Source organism: Haliotis rubra, unplaced genomic scaffold, assembly GCF_003918875.1.
Source record: "Haliotis rubra isolate DU_JTF1 unplaced genomic scaffold, ASM391887v1 Scf769, whole genome shotgun sequence".
Classification (NCBI taxonomy): Eukaryota; Metazoa; Mollusca; class Gastropoda; order Lepetellida; family Haliotidae; genus Haliotis; species Haliotis rubra.
In genome coordinates this window covers 97220-115876 of record NW_025767489.1, presented here as the reverse complement: position 1 = coordinate 115876, position 18657 = coordinate 97220, and the positions used below count along the sequence as shown (strand labels likewise).

The window sequence follows — 18657 nt, the reverse complement described above, 5'->3', positions numbered from 1 at the left end:
GGGACAATATCGCTTCCACATCGTCATGGTCAAAGGGACAATATCGCTTCCACATCGTCATGGTCAAAGGGACAATATCGCTTCCACATCGTCATGGTCAAAGGGACAATATCGCTTCCACATCGTCATGGTCAAAGGGACAATATCGCTTCCATATCGTGATGGGCAAATGGACAATATCGCTTCCACATCGTTATGGTCAAAGGGACAATACATCGTCATGGTCAAAGGGACAATATCGCTTCCACATCGTTATGGTCAAAGGGACAATACATCGTCATGGTCAAAGGGACAATATTGCTTCCACATCGTCATGGTCAAAGGGGCAATATCGCTTCCACATCATCATGGTCAAATAGACAATATCGCTTCCACATCGTCATGGTCAAATAGACAATATCGCTTATACATCGTCATGGTCAAATGGACAATATCGCTTATACATCGTCATGGTCAAATGGACAATATCGCTTTTATATCGCCGGGGCCATAGTGATGGACATCGTCATGGTCAAAGCCAGCATAGTACCTCTGCAATGTCCATTCAATATGATGTACAGATTTGTTTTACTCTTATATTTTTGACGATTCTACACATCTAACTAAACATCTTTAATAGAATGGTTTAGTTTCACTGAGAATATATCCAAAAACATGTAACACTATTTCGATTTGCGGGGTCAAAGGGACAATATTGCTTGGACATGATCATTGACAGCGTCCATGGGATATTGTCACTATCACTGATACAGTATCAGCTGGACTTCGGCAAGGCCATAGCGGCATAGCCATAAAGGTGGCCGGCATAGCCATATATATCTTTGTGGAAACAACAGAAACCAAATCTACTCAGTGAGATATTTATACGTGTTGTGATTTATGCTGATGTCCAAACGTCTTGCAGGCGGAGTTAAGCCAGACTCTCGCCAATATATTTCACCGTATTAAGCTTACAGGGACACGTCCTGCAAGGTCGCGCGATATGAGATTATATTCAACCACTGACCAAATTAGCTCATTATCTGTCTGCTATTGATCCCGCAGCTAATCAGTCATATAACTAGTAAATTATTGATCTGATAATGATGAAATCGATTGCAGCAGCGTGGCATTACTCCACTTATACCTCATATTGATTAAATCATCTTACGAGCCAGTCCATCTTGCAGCAAACGAATTCTGCAAGGCCCCTCTATCAGTGCGGATAATGAATAAAACATGCTACGGGTAGATTATCCCTCTACCCTATACTATGTTCTGAGCTGGTTATTATACGCATATTTGACTTCAGCGGTAAGCGAATTGAAGAATATTACATGAAATGGCTGTAAGGTTAGACTTGATTGCCAGTATGTATTACCAATGGAGCAAAGGGTTCCGGCATAAGACCAATTACAGTATGTTCATGTTGCAAATATATCACATCAAATGCCAGTCGCATAAGTCCTATCCATGTAATCTGTCAAAAGAAACGCAACCCCTGTATTTTAGAGATTTTGATCTGAAGTTTTAGGACGACACGGCATTTTATTATTTAAGACAGAAGTCTGAAATTTGGCAGAATAATAACCCAGATGGGCATGTTTAAAATTGTCATTTCAAAGTCATCTCACAGACACCAGTTTGTCACCAGGGGGCGTCTTTCTCAGTATCTCGTATGAGCACCACACGCTGCAATCACTGCACGGCATCTCCTTGGACAAGAACGGATAAGACGCCGGATTCTTTCCTGGGGAATGGCTCTCCCTCCTCCTGCAGTGCAACGGCGAGCTGTTGCAGCGTCTGTGGCGGCGGCTGACGTTGACGTACGCGTCGATCAGAGTATCCCACAGGTGTTCAATAGGGTTGAGGTCTGGTGATTTAGAGGGTCATGGCAAGACATTGACGTTGGAATTCTGCAGAAAGTTCATTGTTGCACGTGCAGTATGAGGCCGGGCGTTGTCCCGTTGAAAATCTGTGTCTGTTGGTCAATAATCGGGAGAAGGTGAAGCTCTAACACGTGGTTGATGTAACGTTGGGCTGTCAGGTTCCCTGGAACGATCACCAAGTCTGATGATTTCTGGTTGTATGAGATGGTTCCCCAAACCATGACGCTTTCTCCGCCAAATCTGTCCACCTGTCGGACGCAGATGGGCGCAAAACGTTATGACGTCTCCTATACAGACGCTGTCTTCCGTCGTGACGTTGCAAAGAAACGTGATTCATCAGAAAACCAGATTCGCCTCCAGTTTTGTAAAGTCCGTATCCTTACGTTGTTGCACCACCTGAGTCGTCGGCGTCGATGTAGGGGCGTAGTACAGGTCAACAACTGGTCTACAGGCACGTAAACCCGCTTCTTTCAGACGGTTCCTAATCGTTTGAGCTGACACTCTCCTCAAACCTGGTATTTGTGTGGCAGTCACGGTTGGTAGGGCATGCCGATTACGCAGGTGATGGACCCGGATGTACCGATCTTGAAGGGGTCGTGATTCTTGGCCTTCCACTTCTCAGGCGATCGTTGGTCAAATTGAAGTTGTTGTAGCGGCTCCAAAGTCGGGATATCGTTGTTTTGTGAACATTTAGGTGCCGTGCAACAGTTCCAAAACTTTCTCCGGCTTGAACACGACCAATGGCGATATTTCGGTCGGCAGCACTCAATCGTGGCATTTTAACACAGCTTTTCGGCGACAAATGAATGAATATAATACGGAAGCACATGGGCTTTATACACCCCTACATTAACTGCCATTTTCATGATTTGCATGTGTTTTTTTTGTGCGAAGTCACCATGAGGGTCATTTCATGCGTTGTGACGGAATAAGCAATAAAATACACTTATGCGTACAAATGCAGTTGTTTGGATGGTAATCTTCATTAATTACGTGTATCATTTCAATACATTCGAATAAAATTTAGTTTGGAAGCAATAACTTCATTCAAACGAATTTTTCATATCTGAGGACAGGGGTTGCGTTTCTTTTTTGACAGAGTTTAGTTTGGTAGTCAGAAATATATATTCATCGTCTATTGAGAGGACCTAGTGGAAGATAAAGTATATACATTGTCTGCCGATATGGCTTCAGACATCAGAGGTATAGCCAGTCACCTAGTATACAGAGAGTATATTCATCATTGGCCAGTCACCTAGCAGACAGAGACGTATAATCATCGTCTACCGATCATCTCGTACCCAGAGACATTGCTGTTTGATGACGTAGCCACACGCTTCATGATATGTCACTCGTGGTGAATAATATTCGAAGCAATTGGTATGAAGCAAAGGCATCAGCATTTAATGAACATCAACCTTGTTCCTAAATTACAAGGGCAACTATTTAATTTTTTTTTTGTTTCTCATCGCCCGACCGACACTTCTATTTTTATTGCCGATCCCTCCCCCAAACTATTTTTCACTCCAACACCGCCGTCTCGAATCTAAAACGTACCGCCTTGTCATATATAATGTTTATCTTATAATCAGTCGCTGCCACAAGTCCAACGAACGCGAGAAATTGTAATAAGAATTACAATAAATGAGAATCAAGAACATTATTCAGATAATTTTGTCTTTATTAAGTGTTTTTTTCCGACCGACCCATGTTCAGAATTTGGTGACTACGTGAGACACAAAAAATGATGCCCTAAGTGACGGACGCGTTAAGTGGGACTCCACCAAGTTAACATTGGCTGTTCTCTGGACATGAAAACCATCCTACTGCAGTTCTAGGTCTCGTTGGACAGTGTGTGTATAGAACAATATTCTGTGTAATGTATGTATACATGTATGTGCACATTGTATAAATGTTCATAGAACAGTGTTATGTATGAAGTTTTGATTAGTTTTATTACCGTAAAAATGACAGCACTAGCACGTACATGTAGCATGTATCGTCATATCATTATTCGTTTATTTCATTAGCTTCATATACATTGTTCTCAAAATAATATTTGTTTCTATAAACGTGAAAAACCCATACCTTCCACTCATTGCTTCGTCACACACTATCCGTGTGTCACGAGATTGTACGATGCCTTGGTGATGAAAGCACAGTTTCTTGTGACTGGCGTGTGGCGCAACCCCGAGGTACACGTCAAAATCGTGGAGAACTGGAAAAACACATATGATTTAGTACCTCGCCATTTTGCTGTGAGTATGAACGAAAATGAGTGAGTGAGTGAGTGAGTGAGTTAATATTTAACGTCACATCGGCAGTATTTCAGCCACATCGTGACGACAACAATCTATACATTAAACCAAAATAAATCTATACTTTATAAATATGTCGTCGAAGGGCAGTATGAATACAAGAATATCACAGATTTGATATAAGAGTAGTATGTTGTAATAAAATCTATTACTACAGAAAACAATACAAAATAAAAACATGCTACTGATCGCCAGCAACTGAAGGTAGATCACCATACCAGGAACGAGTGAGTGATATAGGTTGTTTGCCGCAGTGTCGTTGGTTGACCACTTAGCCACATTTTGGAGGACACGTAGTGTGACAAGAAATGAGTTAACAGTACCAGCTTTTCATTTATTTGAAATTGGAAAGCTGCATCTCTCCATTTCAAGAAAACACCACTCAATCACATTTGGCTGAAATGCTTGCTTAGTTTGAAAATCCGCAAGGATTCAGGAAGTCAAATTGATTTTTTAATATGACAAAGTAAAAAGAATATTTCAATATCCAAAATCCAAAAGTTAATAAGTGATATGAATTCTGTAGGTCTTGTCTGAGTGGATATCTCAAGTCCTACATGTGCTGTCTACCTCAATTCTTCACCCACTCGCTTCTCCCTGTGTGAGCTCTCTCGGGATACAGCCAATATCTCGATAAATTACTAATTGATTGGCAGTTCTAATAGATTTCTAGACAGGCATTCCTGTTGTAGACAGGCATCGAAACGAGTTATCTCACGTTCATATGGTGAGAGGAAGATTGTTCCTTTCGTTCTCATCGGATTACGACTGAGACAGAGAACTATGACATAAAACTGAAGTGTGAAATACGACCTGTGGCTGAATCTTTGTGATGATGATAGACGGGAAGAGTACACATGTAATCTCGATATTCATAGAAATCGATAAATACGTGAAATTAATATTGCACAACGTCCACTGGAAATAGTTGTGCTATTAGTAGTATCAAAGTACTCGTGGTATCGTGGTTATGTTTAGCGTATTAACATTAGAAGTTCAACAAGAAGTTACTGCAGTGGGACAAAGGCACCTAAGAGGGCTGAGACATGATCAGCACATGTATTCGCCAAAAGTCGATCCATCGGAAGTATCGGTTATATCTTAAATGGTTGAATAGTTGTTTGTTGGAAACCATAAAGGTTTAGACGAAAAGCAAGATTTCGAAACTGTTTGATTTTAACAATTAGTTTCCAGTTCATAACTGAGGTAACACTTGTGCAGAACAGAAAGTAACACTTGTGCAGAACAGGTGGCACGTGTGCAGAACAGAAGGTGACACTTGTGCAGAACAGAAGGTGACACTTGTGCAGAACAGAAGGTGACACTTGTACAGAACAGAAGGTGACACTTGTGCAGAACAGAAGGTGACACTTGTGCAGAACAGAAGGTGACACTTGTGCAGAACAGAAGGTGACACTTGTACAGAAAAGAAGGTAACACTTGTGCAGAACAGAAGGTGACACTTGTACAGAACAGAAGGTGACACTTGTGCAGAACAGAAGCTGACACTTGTGCAGAACAGCATGTGACACTTGTGCAGAACAGAATGTGACACTTGTGGAGAACACATGTGACACTTGTACAGAACAGAGTACAATTTCCATCGATGAGGTGAAACTTGTTACATTGGTATCAGAATTAAGTCCAGATTAAACTTTTCGAAGAATGACGATCTCGTATTAACAAACATTATTTTTTTGTTGCGCGTTCTTCAGGAATCAACCAGTTCATTTGTGAAAGAACTATATTAATCTTCTTTCAATCTTCTGTTACGTTTTAAAAAAAATAGAAGCATGAGCAATAGATGTCTGATCGTTAATTACTGGCGTGCCAAACATCGAGTCAAATAACTCCTTGTCCGAAAAAGTGATAGAATTGATTAACGAATGTTTTGAGCCAGAATAAACAAAGAAACACAAGCGATACAAATCGATACCATTTCCCGTCCAACTTAAATAAAAACACCTCGATCAAAATACGGTCATGCTTGTGCAATCTAATTCTACAAGGAAAGCGATACCAGTCTGTAAATACTTCACAAAAGACCATATGCACATACCATGATCGATACAGATTAGGGACTTGGCGTCGACCTGGCTTTTAAGTAATCGATATTCAACAATATGTCCCTCTTCATAACAGGGATACGTTCCTTAGCTGGTATGAGAGACTTCAATCAGTCATTATTTTGATATCCTTTAAACTCCCCTAAAACATTTCGCATCTCTATAAGCATGAGCTATTATTTCCGTAAGTTTTAGCGTTATTTGTATGTTCAAGTCGGTAGGAAAATCAAAGATTGATATGGCTCATCCTACGGTTTAGCAATAATAATATAAGGGAAAACCCTTTCCACATCTTCTTCGAGAGGCATTTTAGAATTTGTAAAGACGAAGGAAAATCAAGTTCTATGGATAGTCAATTTTATTGCAATGAGAGCGACGTTCCGGTGTAGGTACTACCACCGTTATCAAACAAGTGATCACTTGGTTTTCCTTTCCACATCCATAAGATATCTCTAGTAAAAGCATAGTGGATTGTACAGTACTGACTTTATTGTGAGCACTTGTTGTGTGTCTTTATTTGTTTGTTTAATGCCTCATTCTGTTATATTGAATAGTTCAGTCTGGACAAGTGAGTGAGTGAGTGAGTATGGTTTTACGCCGCTTTTAGCAATATTTCAGCAATATCACAGCGGGGGACACCAGAAATGGGCTTCACACATTGTACCCATGTGGGGAATCGAACCTGGGTATTCGGCGTGACGAGCGAACGCTTTAACCACTAGGCTACTCCACCGCTTACAGACAATATAGAAACTGACATAATAAGATACGAAAATGCAACGTCAGTGGACTGGACCTTTAAGTGAGCAACTTCAGATGTAGTGTTTCTAGTTTAGAGTATCTATGAAAACGTCTTCAGACAATTCTACAGGATCACCAGTCCACAAGGACAGTTTTAAACGGTGCATTTTAAAGTACAGGGGTATAAGCTGAAGTTAGTCATAAGCTTCAGCTGATGTTTTTCTTACCACTGGTATTACTGCTGAATATCCTGATGCTCCGTACGGCGATCAAACGACTCAGATCCACCTGCCACTTTGGGTCGGTCTCAGCGTCTATAGATACATAAAACATGAATAAATACTTTTTTATTGACTATGTCTGAAATACCAAGAAGATCAGGGGAGCACACAATGAGGTAGATCAAACATAACAGGCAAAATAAGCACGACCAAGATGCCAGATGAAGCTGGACAAACAGTCAAATCAGCATCCTCTCTCGCCAAACTCCGGTCCAATACATTCTGTCAAGAATGTCGGGCTCCATCCTTCAAACTGCTGAGAATGTAATATACGGTTAAGTGACTGATGCCAAGCCCTTCATACTCGATAGATTGATTATACCTAGGCAACAATATTCATTCCATAGTACAGGGATCTTTCACAAACACACTCCACGTTACTCTATCATAAAAACATTAATTCAAAATGACACTTCTTTTTTTCCACGAAGCTATGTAATAAGCTTTTTCCACCCTCCTCGAGGGATGGAATCCAGCAAGCTCTTGCAGCTTCTTGAAATTGCCTATTGTCTCCCACTCCTCCTGATGGGAGATTTTACTGTCAGTCGGAGGGAAATGCTGAATAGCTTAGTCGTACATAAACCATATCCCTTTCCATCTTAGATCTGCCTTAAATGCCATTAGTATTTCATACAGTTCAGACGGAAAACCAAAAGATCACTCGATTAATTTCCACACCAGTCCGCACGCCGAATTGTATAGTTTGTGAGTGTCTAATATTCTTTTGAAACGCAAAGACGCTTTCCTTTTTTCTGAGAATTACGTTCTTGTAAAAAGTAGGCAGTGTCGTTTGTTTTATTGCGCTCAAGGAATTTTAAATTCGGTTTCCACAGCAACATGCCCAAAAGGTCGCGCGACATCACTTGTAAACACATTTTCGGTAGTTTCACTCCCAAGCACAAACAACAAACAAACAAGCTAGTAAGTATCAAAATACCGATAACCTCAGAGAGCATTTATTATTGATAAATTGTTTACCTAATTACAATAGATGTTTCGTTATCGGCGTGTTTTTAAATATGCTCCTATTAATTATATGAATCATATATATGTGCATAATCATTTTTATATCATTACCATGATAAATTATGATAAATTTTAAGAAGGTTCCCAACAAGAAAGGTGCCTATACCTGTTCTTGAGCAGGTGCTGATGCTGCCGTCCACGGCCAACACGGCATCCCCGTCCTCTTCCGGTTTGAAATCAGCCGTCAGGTCGGTGGAGGACTGAGTGCTGGCCTTGTGGAACGCGTAGTTGTTGAGTGATGTCAGCTGATCTGCAACAGTGAGTGAGTTTAGTTTTACGCCACTTTTACCAATATTTCACACACTGTACCCATCTGGAGAATCGAAACCGTGTCGATGAGCGAATCGTTTTACCACTAGGCTATCCCACCGCCCCTGGTCATGGTCCTGTATTCCTTTATTTGTTTCTCTCAGTATATATGAACACTCACTGAAAATGTGGAATATTTTAGTCTACCAGTCAAATACATATTGCCCATTCCTTTACCTTATCTTAGTGATACAGTGAGTGAGTGAGTTAAGATTTAAAGTCACATCGGCAATATTTCAGCCATATCGTGACTAAAACTAGTTCTAAATTTATAATACATACATATAATATATAAAACCCTGTCAACGAAGGACAGTAAAACCACTAGATTATCACAGATTGAGTTAAAACTAGCTAGCATATATCTTTAAAGGAGAAAACTATTTTGGGACAATACAATGTAAAATTGGGCTATAAATCGCCAACAACTGAAGTTAGATCACCATACTAGGGACCATGGGGACTTACAGTGCCTTTGCTACCTGCATGGACCCTAGTTGGATTTACACCATCCCTTCAGCCGCTGGCGATTGTAGGACATCTTTAGCCGAAAGTTAAAGGAACAAATATACTACGTTTAAAAATCGGGTACGCAAAACTTTAACTTTGAAAGTTTTGGGACTTACGTACCCTCTCAGGAGGACAATAATTTTACAATACTTCAACCCCCTTTGAGGGTACAACCACTAACAATCTCAGTCACTAATTCAAACTACCAATAATAAAATATATATCTATTTACAAATCACTTAACAAATCTAATTCTTTTAAAAATGCAATAATTACATGAGAACTGACATTATTAAAACCGATCCTTCATAGTGTTTACTTTGATATAGTTATCCCTTGTGATGGAATATTCAATGTAGTCAAGCAGGACATGCTTGACTGTGATTCTTTCATCACAAGGGATGCAAAACGGAGGATCTTCGCCTTTCAATAAATATTCATGAGTATATCTAGTGTGGCAAATGCGACATCGCCGCATAATGACCTCTTCAAATCTGGACTGACAACCCAAGTAGGTGTAACCAATGTAGGGTTTTATTGCATGTAATTTATTAATACCTACTTGGGTGTCCCACTTCTTCTGCATCAGATCACGGATGTAGGTTCTAATGCTAGCTTTGTAATCAGAATATGGGCTTAGTGATACAAGCAAGAGTTGAACAACTGACTATACAGTCAAGTGGTATGGAAATATTTATTTCTTCAATATATATTGAAGTAGGTAGCAATAAGCAATTATGTTACATCATATTTAATAAAACAGCGGACTATAAGCCATATTTAATTAAACAAAATGATGAAGGAAGGAATGCAGGGAAGAACGAAGGGAAAATGCTCTTATATCCTCCAGAGTGCAATCCGAATATCATACATAGGTAAGTACATTACTTACGACGTATCATTTGCATTACTTACGATGAAATTGCGTACGATAAAACCATATGAAACAGGGCTCATAAATACACAACTTACGACCTACAATGTTGAGTGCAGTAGGGAATATATATGTCTAGCACCTATACATACGATGTTTCTATAAATTCTAAATGAAGTTGCAAAAAGACAGTATAATGTATTTCAAAGCATCGTCCTTAACTTACGTCAGATAAGGCAGGTCAACGAGAAACATTGATAGCATATCATCGTTGTCAAGCATATTTTTTTAAACATATACCTCAACATCAGATTCAAAGATCAGACATGAAATGAAATGATTTTAATCAGCCATAAAAATACTCACAGTGCGAAATATTCTGGGAATGAATGTTAGCGCAATGTCGACTGCAATGGTAACGTTTCTTGATACCAAGCTTTGGGCAGAACCGTCGGGAGAAGACGCTTATTCACGCAAAGTGAGTGAGTGAGTGAGTTTACCTTTACGCCGCACTCAGCAATATTCCAGCTATATGGCGGCGGTCTGAAAATAATCGAGTCTGGACCAGACAATCCACTGATCAACATCATGAACATCGATCTACGCAATTGGGACACGATGACATGTGTCAACCAAGTCAGCGAGCCTGACCACCCGATTCCGTTAGTTGCTTCTTACGACAAGCATTGGTTACTGAAGATCAATTCTAACCCGGACCTCACTAGTGTATTCACGCAAAGACACACCACAGACTTTTGCAGAATTAAATTTGAAAACTGCCATAACCGACTAAAGTAACAAAAGGGGACGTCATTAAGATGGTCGCCTCGGGTTCTAGTTGTGTTTGCTGTGTCCTTTGACAAAAAGTTATCTCGGTTTGGAAAAGATTACAAGTTCTGGTCGTGACGTTTCCTTGGATGCGCAGAGGCATCGTCATAAATAATTAAGCCAGGCCGTGTTGGCCAAACGTTAGTGGAAGGAAACCTGAGGTTACTGGGGCAACTGGTTCCTTACGTCTCCGAGTACAGTTAGCGCTGTAAATCTTCCCAAACACTCGGAAATGAAAGACACATATGACAGTCTGGACTCTAGCTGGGAACATGTTGCTAATGACTAATGGGTGATACGTTAGTCCCTAAGTAACAACGAGTCACGTATCACCCTGTGCTTCTGAAAGGGCCTTATCTCTCTCCCACAGACCTGTACACCGTGCCCACTGATGATAACGTAAGCCAAGGTAGATCTAGCATGGAGCCAAGATTTGCGTACGTCAAATGCTGATGATCTTCAAGGGTGAGGATCAGGCTGTTTACCAAAGCTATTTGATCATCGGCCCAAAGTTATTATACATGGATTGCAAATATTTGGTTTGATATATTCAAAGTATGCCTACGTTGAAGTTATCTTGGCCTCCCTCTGGCCTTTTTATATTTGGCTGACTGCACGTAAGGATGATCCATTGTCTTATTACTGGAGTATCAGACAATTTGTCAGAGAAACGAGTTCTAGTGGAAGAACTTCTCTCGTGGTTATCACAGCGTTGCTTAGGCCATCATATAATGTGCTCTTTTGCATTTATCTCTGAGGTTTATACGTTTTATTGATTAGCGATCGTCCATGCCCCGGTTGTGAATGTGTGAGGGAGGTAACGCTTTACTTACAACAAAATTGGAAAAGTTCTTCATAATCTCGGAAAACTTAAGTTGTATTTCGTTTATGATACGTATTGCAACGTTTAAAGTGTGCATGTATATATATTTAAAATATTGTCCACTTAACTGAACTAAAAAGGAACCATATTTTGACTGAGATAGATTTGTTAGTATGCAGTGGAAGTCAACTGATATCAGTATACATGTCTAGCCACTTATACTACCTGGTCAAGATGTGGTCAAGAGTCTTTGTCAAAGAACCTTCCGCATTTCGACTTTGTGAGCGCATCTAACAACACCGGTTTGAATATATTTGTAGAAACTCCTGTGTTTTTCGATTGAAGTATATTTGCTTTTGGTGTTTAAAAAGGAAATGAATTTAGTCTTAGAATATAAGCCAAATAGCACACACAGTGTTTTAGAAACGGACTTCTACCAGGCCAAGTGCATGACGAACATGACTGGTTGAGGTGGAGAAATTGCCATTCTGCCGTAAAAAGGTACCTTACATCGCCAAAATGTCCCTTGACATCGTGTTAACGTACTGTGCTCTAGGGGTCCAATCACAGTCCTATCAACGTTAGGGTTTGACCTGAGCCAAATGCTCAATCATTGATTGCCTCTCAAGATAAATGGCTTTCAAATGTGTCTGGTCTAAGTATTAAATCTATCAATCGGCCATGCCTATATCTTCTAAGCATTCATATCTCCCAGAAGTACGTGAGCGGTCTGACTTCTCGACGGTTGGAATGTGGCGCCAGTGGTATATGGCCGTCTTAATGAAGACCCGCAGGCAAATACGGCGTGCATGAACCATCGTCGGATGTTGTGGTGTTGGCACGTTCTCCGGACAACCACTGAGGGAGGAGATACAGTTCTCGACAGGGGGTCAATAACGCCGCTGACCGGGCAAAAATCGTCTGCTTCCAGACAACAACTACGGAAATTGGTTCATCGTGAAATCTGGAGTTGCAGACTTTTTTACAAGCCCGAGGTTATCATTGACAAAATTGCGTCAAGACGATGTGAACTGTGTTGGTGAAAGGCAATTCGTAAACAGTTTGGAGGAAAGCTGATGACCATTACTTGCTTCAGGCTTGAAATGTCACTTACAAGGTCGTGAAATCACGCAGTCAATACCTATTTCGCCGGAACTTCCGTAGTTCCGGCTTAAGGGATTTACTGGCTGCTTTTAAATCTCCAGAGACTTCTCCAAGGTTTTATAAACAACACAGTTACAGTCACGAGTTAACTTGGAAACAGCTGGCGACATCCTTCCTCGCAAAGTTCAGATTAAAACAAATGACATTGATTAAATAAGGTCCCACTATTATCCGACAACGTCATTTTAATTGTGTTTCCTACAAACCTCTCCCGATAATTTCAGTATAAATCTTACTAATTACGTGATGCATAGTCTTAACCAAACTGAAATTGATTTTGAATTCTTAGTAACAGAGATTGCAATGTTTATCCTTCTGACTTGAATATCCTTCATCCTCCACCGGTTAGACCAATCACTGGGGTTGGCAATGGTCCCACGTGTTTATGCTTGATTATGCTTTACCATAAAACTATGCTTTTTGCATCCAATATTGTCGTTTTCTACCTCGAAAGATATTGGAAATTCAGTTTTTGCGTGACCAATCTGGTTTGATCACGCTTGTTCGGAAGTTGATTTTGTTCCTAGAAATTCCGTCTAAAGGAATGAGATGATGCTGGCAATACCTATCTATCAAAATATCGGTTGCCTAAAATACAAACAATATAAGTCTCACTAAGTTTAATAGATGACCAACTCATTCGTTCATGATTCGTGATTTCATGATCTAAGTTCATGAGTTCAACAATACGCGATATTTGATGCTTGTTTGTTTATATTCATGCTGTATTGGTTATATTCATGCCATACTGGTTATAATCATACCGTACTGGTTATATCATACCGTACTGGTTATATCATGCCGTACTGGTTATATCATACCGTACTGGTTATATCATGCCATACTGGTTATATTCATGCCATACTGGATATATCATGCCGTACTGGTTATATTCATGCCATACTGGTTATATCATGCCGTACTGGTTATATCATACCGTACTGGTTATATCATGCCATACTTGTTATATTCATGCCATACTGGTTATATCATACCGTACTGGTTATATTCATACCATACTGGTTATATTCATGCCGTACTGGTTATATCATACCGTACTGGTTATATCATGCGATACTTGTTATATTCATGCCATACTGGTTATATCATGCCATACTGGTTATATTCATGTCGTGCTGGTTATATCATTCCGTACTGGTTATATCATGCCGCACTGGTTAATTCATGCCATACTGGTTATATCATGCCATACTGGTTAACAAGCAAACAAATCTTCAGGTTTTAATGGTGATCTATTTATTCATGTCTTGGATTGATCTACCTGTATACATGCGTCCATACAGCTGCAATGAGATAAATGAACTACTCACTGTATGTGAAGAACTCGTCCCCGATGTGTTCCACTGTGGTTTCTCCCACCGGGTGCTTCAGCTGCAACAGAAGCAGTACTAAAGGCTTGGTGAGACATGGTGTGTTCTTTGATATCTCTCTGATTTGATGTGTTACTGATGCACGGCATCCATCATTGTCAGCATGCAACGGGGACGTACATGCTGATGAACTCTGCCCTCATTACAGTGGCATTATATATCAAAGTATCAGTATGTCAGTACATAAAATACACAACTCCAATATTTGTACTACTATTGTACCAGCATTTTATGCATAACAGCGTTCGAAATACCTGCCTGTCCGACAGCCCGGGACGGGTTATTTTGAACACGGACTGCCAGATTCTCAAATTCACCTGCCCGACAGTCCGGTGAAGGTTTATACATGTATATATGAAGATATTTTGTGGGCAGGTAAGTTTTGGTCAGGGCTGGCAAGTTTTAAATCTAACCAGCCCTGTGGTCTGGCTGAATATTTTGGGAGTTTCATACCCTGCCATAAGGGCGGTGAATTCATTTGTGGTTCAAGCGTCACCACTCCAAAGTCCCGGGTTCGATTCCCCACAGTGGGTACAAAACGTGAAATCTGTTTCTGGTGTCTCTGGAATATTGCCATAAGCGGCGCAATAACACACTCAGCCACTCATTTATGTGCTCATTGCTCTAAAGTTCCAGAAATGTAGATCTATAGCTTAATTTGAACTTTAAGCCTAACATGTCCGATGTTTATTAAATGGCTAGGTAGGATGCAAGGAGATATTTCCGGTTGGTATAGCGCAACGAATCTTACAAGTAGCTTGAAAAATGAATGGTAAAGTCTTACCAAATTATTCATTATTCATCATTGATCATACTATGTTTTTGTATTGCATTACGTTTATCGACACTATAGTAAATCTAGATTCATATTGAAACAAGGCATCTCTATATTGCTTTCGGCCCACAGACAATTTCAGATGCAGTTCATCAATTATTAGTTATACATACATCCAGCATTAACACTCGTTCTATAATCCGATAATGCCTCATACGCCGTCGGGATATACTAACTCATATCCAGTGAGGCCAACGTCGTGACCAACCATTTCCTATTTTTGTCGACTGTTACCACAGCAACCCTTTCCTCGGAAGTTAACAACTTTGCTCCTGAATCCCACATTTCGCCTTACTTCTTTAATATTTCATATAATTTGTTTTCCGTTGACCTTTACACGTTTTAAATCCAATATCTTGATTATGTTTCTTTAGTCCATGTCACATCATTAATATTTTTCAGAGTCCGATATATTATTGTTAAAGATGATTCCGAGCCATGTGCTGAGCATTATTTCTGCAATACATATTATCTGTAACGAATTACCTGAGGATGATGGAAAATCTTCCTTTATTCTGGTTAATTTGCCTAAAAGCCTTTTCCCAATGTCAAGAAACCTGAGAGTTTTCAGATTAATGGAAAGGCGAAGGCTTTACAACAACCATTATTACTCAGCTGTATGTTTTCAAGAGTTGATAAAACGATCAGCAGCCTCATCACAAAGATGATTAAGATATCAGATTATGTGTCACGTTTCCTGATGTTTACGGAACACCAGCTGGATGGTTTAATGGCGCTTTGAACAGAATTTCATAAATTCAGCTACATGACAAGTTAATGTCTGAGATCCCTGACTCGACGAACGCGGCATGTTTATTGTTGTTTTCACTTTGATAAAACCAAAAACCATGGTTATTGTATTGACCAAATAAGATCAATATCGTAGAGAAGCTAGAACTCGACACTTATATCACTGTATGTGGACAAGGTTCAGGAGCTCAGTTCCGCAAGGGAAGGTAGATCCTGTAGACCAACTAGGTCACGCTGCATCCAGAGAAGCTACTAGAGCAGTGTTCTATGTCAGGTATTCCATGTTTGTTTGATTGTTGTTTAACGCCGCTCTGAGCAATATCAGTATGTAAATAATCGATTCTGGACCAGTAAATCCAGTGATTGACATCATGAGAATCAATCTATACACTGGGATACGATGATAAGCCTTAACCAAGTCAACGAGCCAGGCCTCTCGATAGTTTCCGTTACGACACGTTTGGGTGGTTGAATATCAAATTTAACCCAGATATATAAAAATACATACAAAGGTATTTCTTTGATATCTCTTTACCAAGTTCCGAATTTACTTTGATTATACCTATCTCCTGTCAACAAATGACGTTTTCTATGTCATGTGTGAATAGGTCCTCACCATACAATATTTGCTCTAAAATGGGAAGAGGCAACGGAGAATTCCGACAAAATGATGTCACATGTGTTTCATGTCGTATTTGTGTAAAACAGCACATACCCTCACCATGGTGATAGTCTGACACTCTCGCAGCCTCGCCGACCCCGCCACGATCAGACCCAGTGCTATGCACGTCAACACAATACCAGTCGTCAGGATAGTAGCCTCTCGACACTTCTCGGGACGTCTCATGTTCCAGAATCTTTTCTTTATAACATAATGCTGCTTTTTCGGTTTGGGTTGAATTCCATTCCACAAACCATTCTCACAAGCTAACACGGGCACATCGTCCCTGCGTTCTACGTCATCAGTTAATGTGGTAATGTGTAGAGGATCTGCCGAACTCTCGGTTTCAGACTGTTCCGGCCTCATGTTGCGGATGTGGCTGTCTGAGTGACATGTGTCTTCGACGTCGTGATCAGCTGAAAAACAAGACAGTGTTTAGTTCAGGTCAGAATACAGAATCACGTGCGTCTAGAAATAGCTACTGAAACATTGCGTGGTAGATTCCAGTCACGATGTGCCGAGACGTTTCAGCCTTGCATGATTAACTTCCAAACTATACAAGGATGCATAACACAAATTGAATAATTCATTCACACAACACAAACATTCACAACACAAATACACGTAGAATATACTTCACTCTCAAAAGAGTCATCATAACACAATCAAGCACAAATAAGTTTCACAAGTCACAAAATAACCCCTTGGTGTCTGAGATTAAATATGCATAACACAAATATATTAACTCACAAATCAAATCAGACTTATGTGTCAAAACTAAACAGACGTGGATAACACAAATAGTACAACTCACATAACCGATTTACCAGCTGCATAGTCAAAGTAGCTAACATAAGCGAAACTGGATGGGTCACGTGGAATTTGTATATTAACATAAGTTATAACTTAAAGCGTAAAAAGCAAGGTCAAAAACAAACCAGAGTCCAAATGTCTGCACATATACCCAGACACTCCCAAAGAGTATATGAACTATTGATCGTTGACACATTTTCCCGGAAACTGCCAGCCTTCATTTGAAACCAAAATTCACTTGATATATGTGATCTGAAACGTGTGTGATTCACTGTATAAACCTATTTTATAGATTATTGATACTGCACCGGAAACTGAATGATTTTAAACTGAAGGACAGAATGAAAGACCGAGGATGACAATATTTATACACCCCTCCATATAGACAGACAAGCACACATTTACTTCATGTAAGCACCAAACATAATCTGCCTACAATTGTTTGCTTAATAAATACCGATTAACTGTGAGTTTACTTTCACGACAATCGACTGTAGTCTGTGTTTGTCTATCATCTAACTGTGCGAGTACAAGCAGGGTGTTTAACGTTACTAAAAGTTCAGAACAAGGCGTCGAGTCATATATCGACTTTACATGCTAACACCCACATCCTAACCAGATATGGCATAAAATGGCGTGTCAACATAACCTATTGTATCGTATGCCAACATTTCCAACGAAATTTTATGTTCACATTTGAAGATTCATGCAAATCGCTCTGGAGGGATGTACATGTTTCTATGTATTAGGTGTCAAACAGTACACATCCGTTACAACACGCACAGGTGAACTAATCAGAATATAAGCTGTAGAACAACAGACTCCAGTAAGTGCTTGGAGACAAGATTACTTCGCTTCTTTAACCTTTCGTATAATTCGGTAGGGAATACGCCGCATAGAAGACAGATATGAGCAACCTTTGGAAACCCTGCCACGGATGATGAATGTGTGGGCTGGTCGACATCAACTAATTGAAAGCTTTCGACGACAAAACCCCGACGATAAAGCAGATTTAACCGTTTTTTAGATCTCGCAGCATGAGGACGAGTCAGTATTTAAGAGGGATTTCTATGGATATGACCTAGACACGAGTTAATTACCACAGAATATGACAAGGGAGCGACCAAGTGCGACCACAAACGTGAGACAGTGAAGTCTATTTTGGAAATGACTTAACAGCTGGTATCTAGCTGGGTGAAAATCAGATGGGACGTATATGTTGAGTCAGTTGACGGACCAGCACAACGCCGGCACACGACAATACCAACATCAGGACAACATGCAGTCACACGACATAAGTAAGCGAGATCTTGCACTCCGCTCACTGCATCTGAGAATGTCGCGAGGAGAGGGCTATGTCTTCAGAGTATTACGCCACGAGATCAGAGGAGCTTCAGTA

The 18657-nt window shown here is 40.1% G+C and overlaps 1 protein-coding gene across 2 annotated transcripts in view; it reads right to left on the bottom strand.

Moving 5' to 3' along the window:
* The window catches only part of LOC124260542, a 45030-nt gene that overhangs the window by 3618 nt on the left and 22755 nt on the right, over nucleotides 1-18657 (bottom strand). The window contains exons 2-6 of one of the 2 annotated variants that reach the window (XM_046694869.1): nucleotides 16506-16861; nucleotides 14140-14200; nucleotides 8407-8550; nucleotides 7221-7307; nucleotides 3957-4086 (exon numbers count right to left, since the gene is read on the bottom strand). In XM_046694869.1, coding sequence (XP_046550825.1) covers nucleotides 3957-4086; nucleotides 7221-7307; nucleotides 8407-8550; nucleotides 14140-14200; nucleotides 16506-16811 — 728 coding nt within the window. In that variant the 5' untranslated portion in view covers nucleotides 16812-16861. Of the gene's footprint in view, nucleotides 1-3956; nucleotides 4087-7220; nucleotides 7308-8406; nucleotides 8551-14139; nucleotides 14201-16499; nucleotides 16862-18657 lie in introns of both variants that reach the window. The other variant, XM_046694868.1, reaches the window with a different exon arrangement.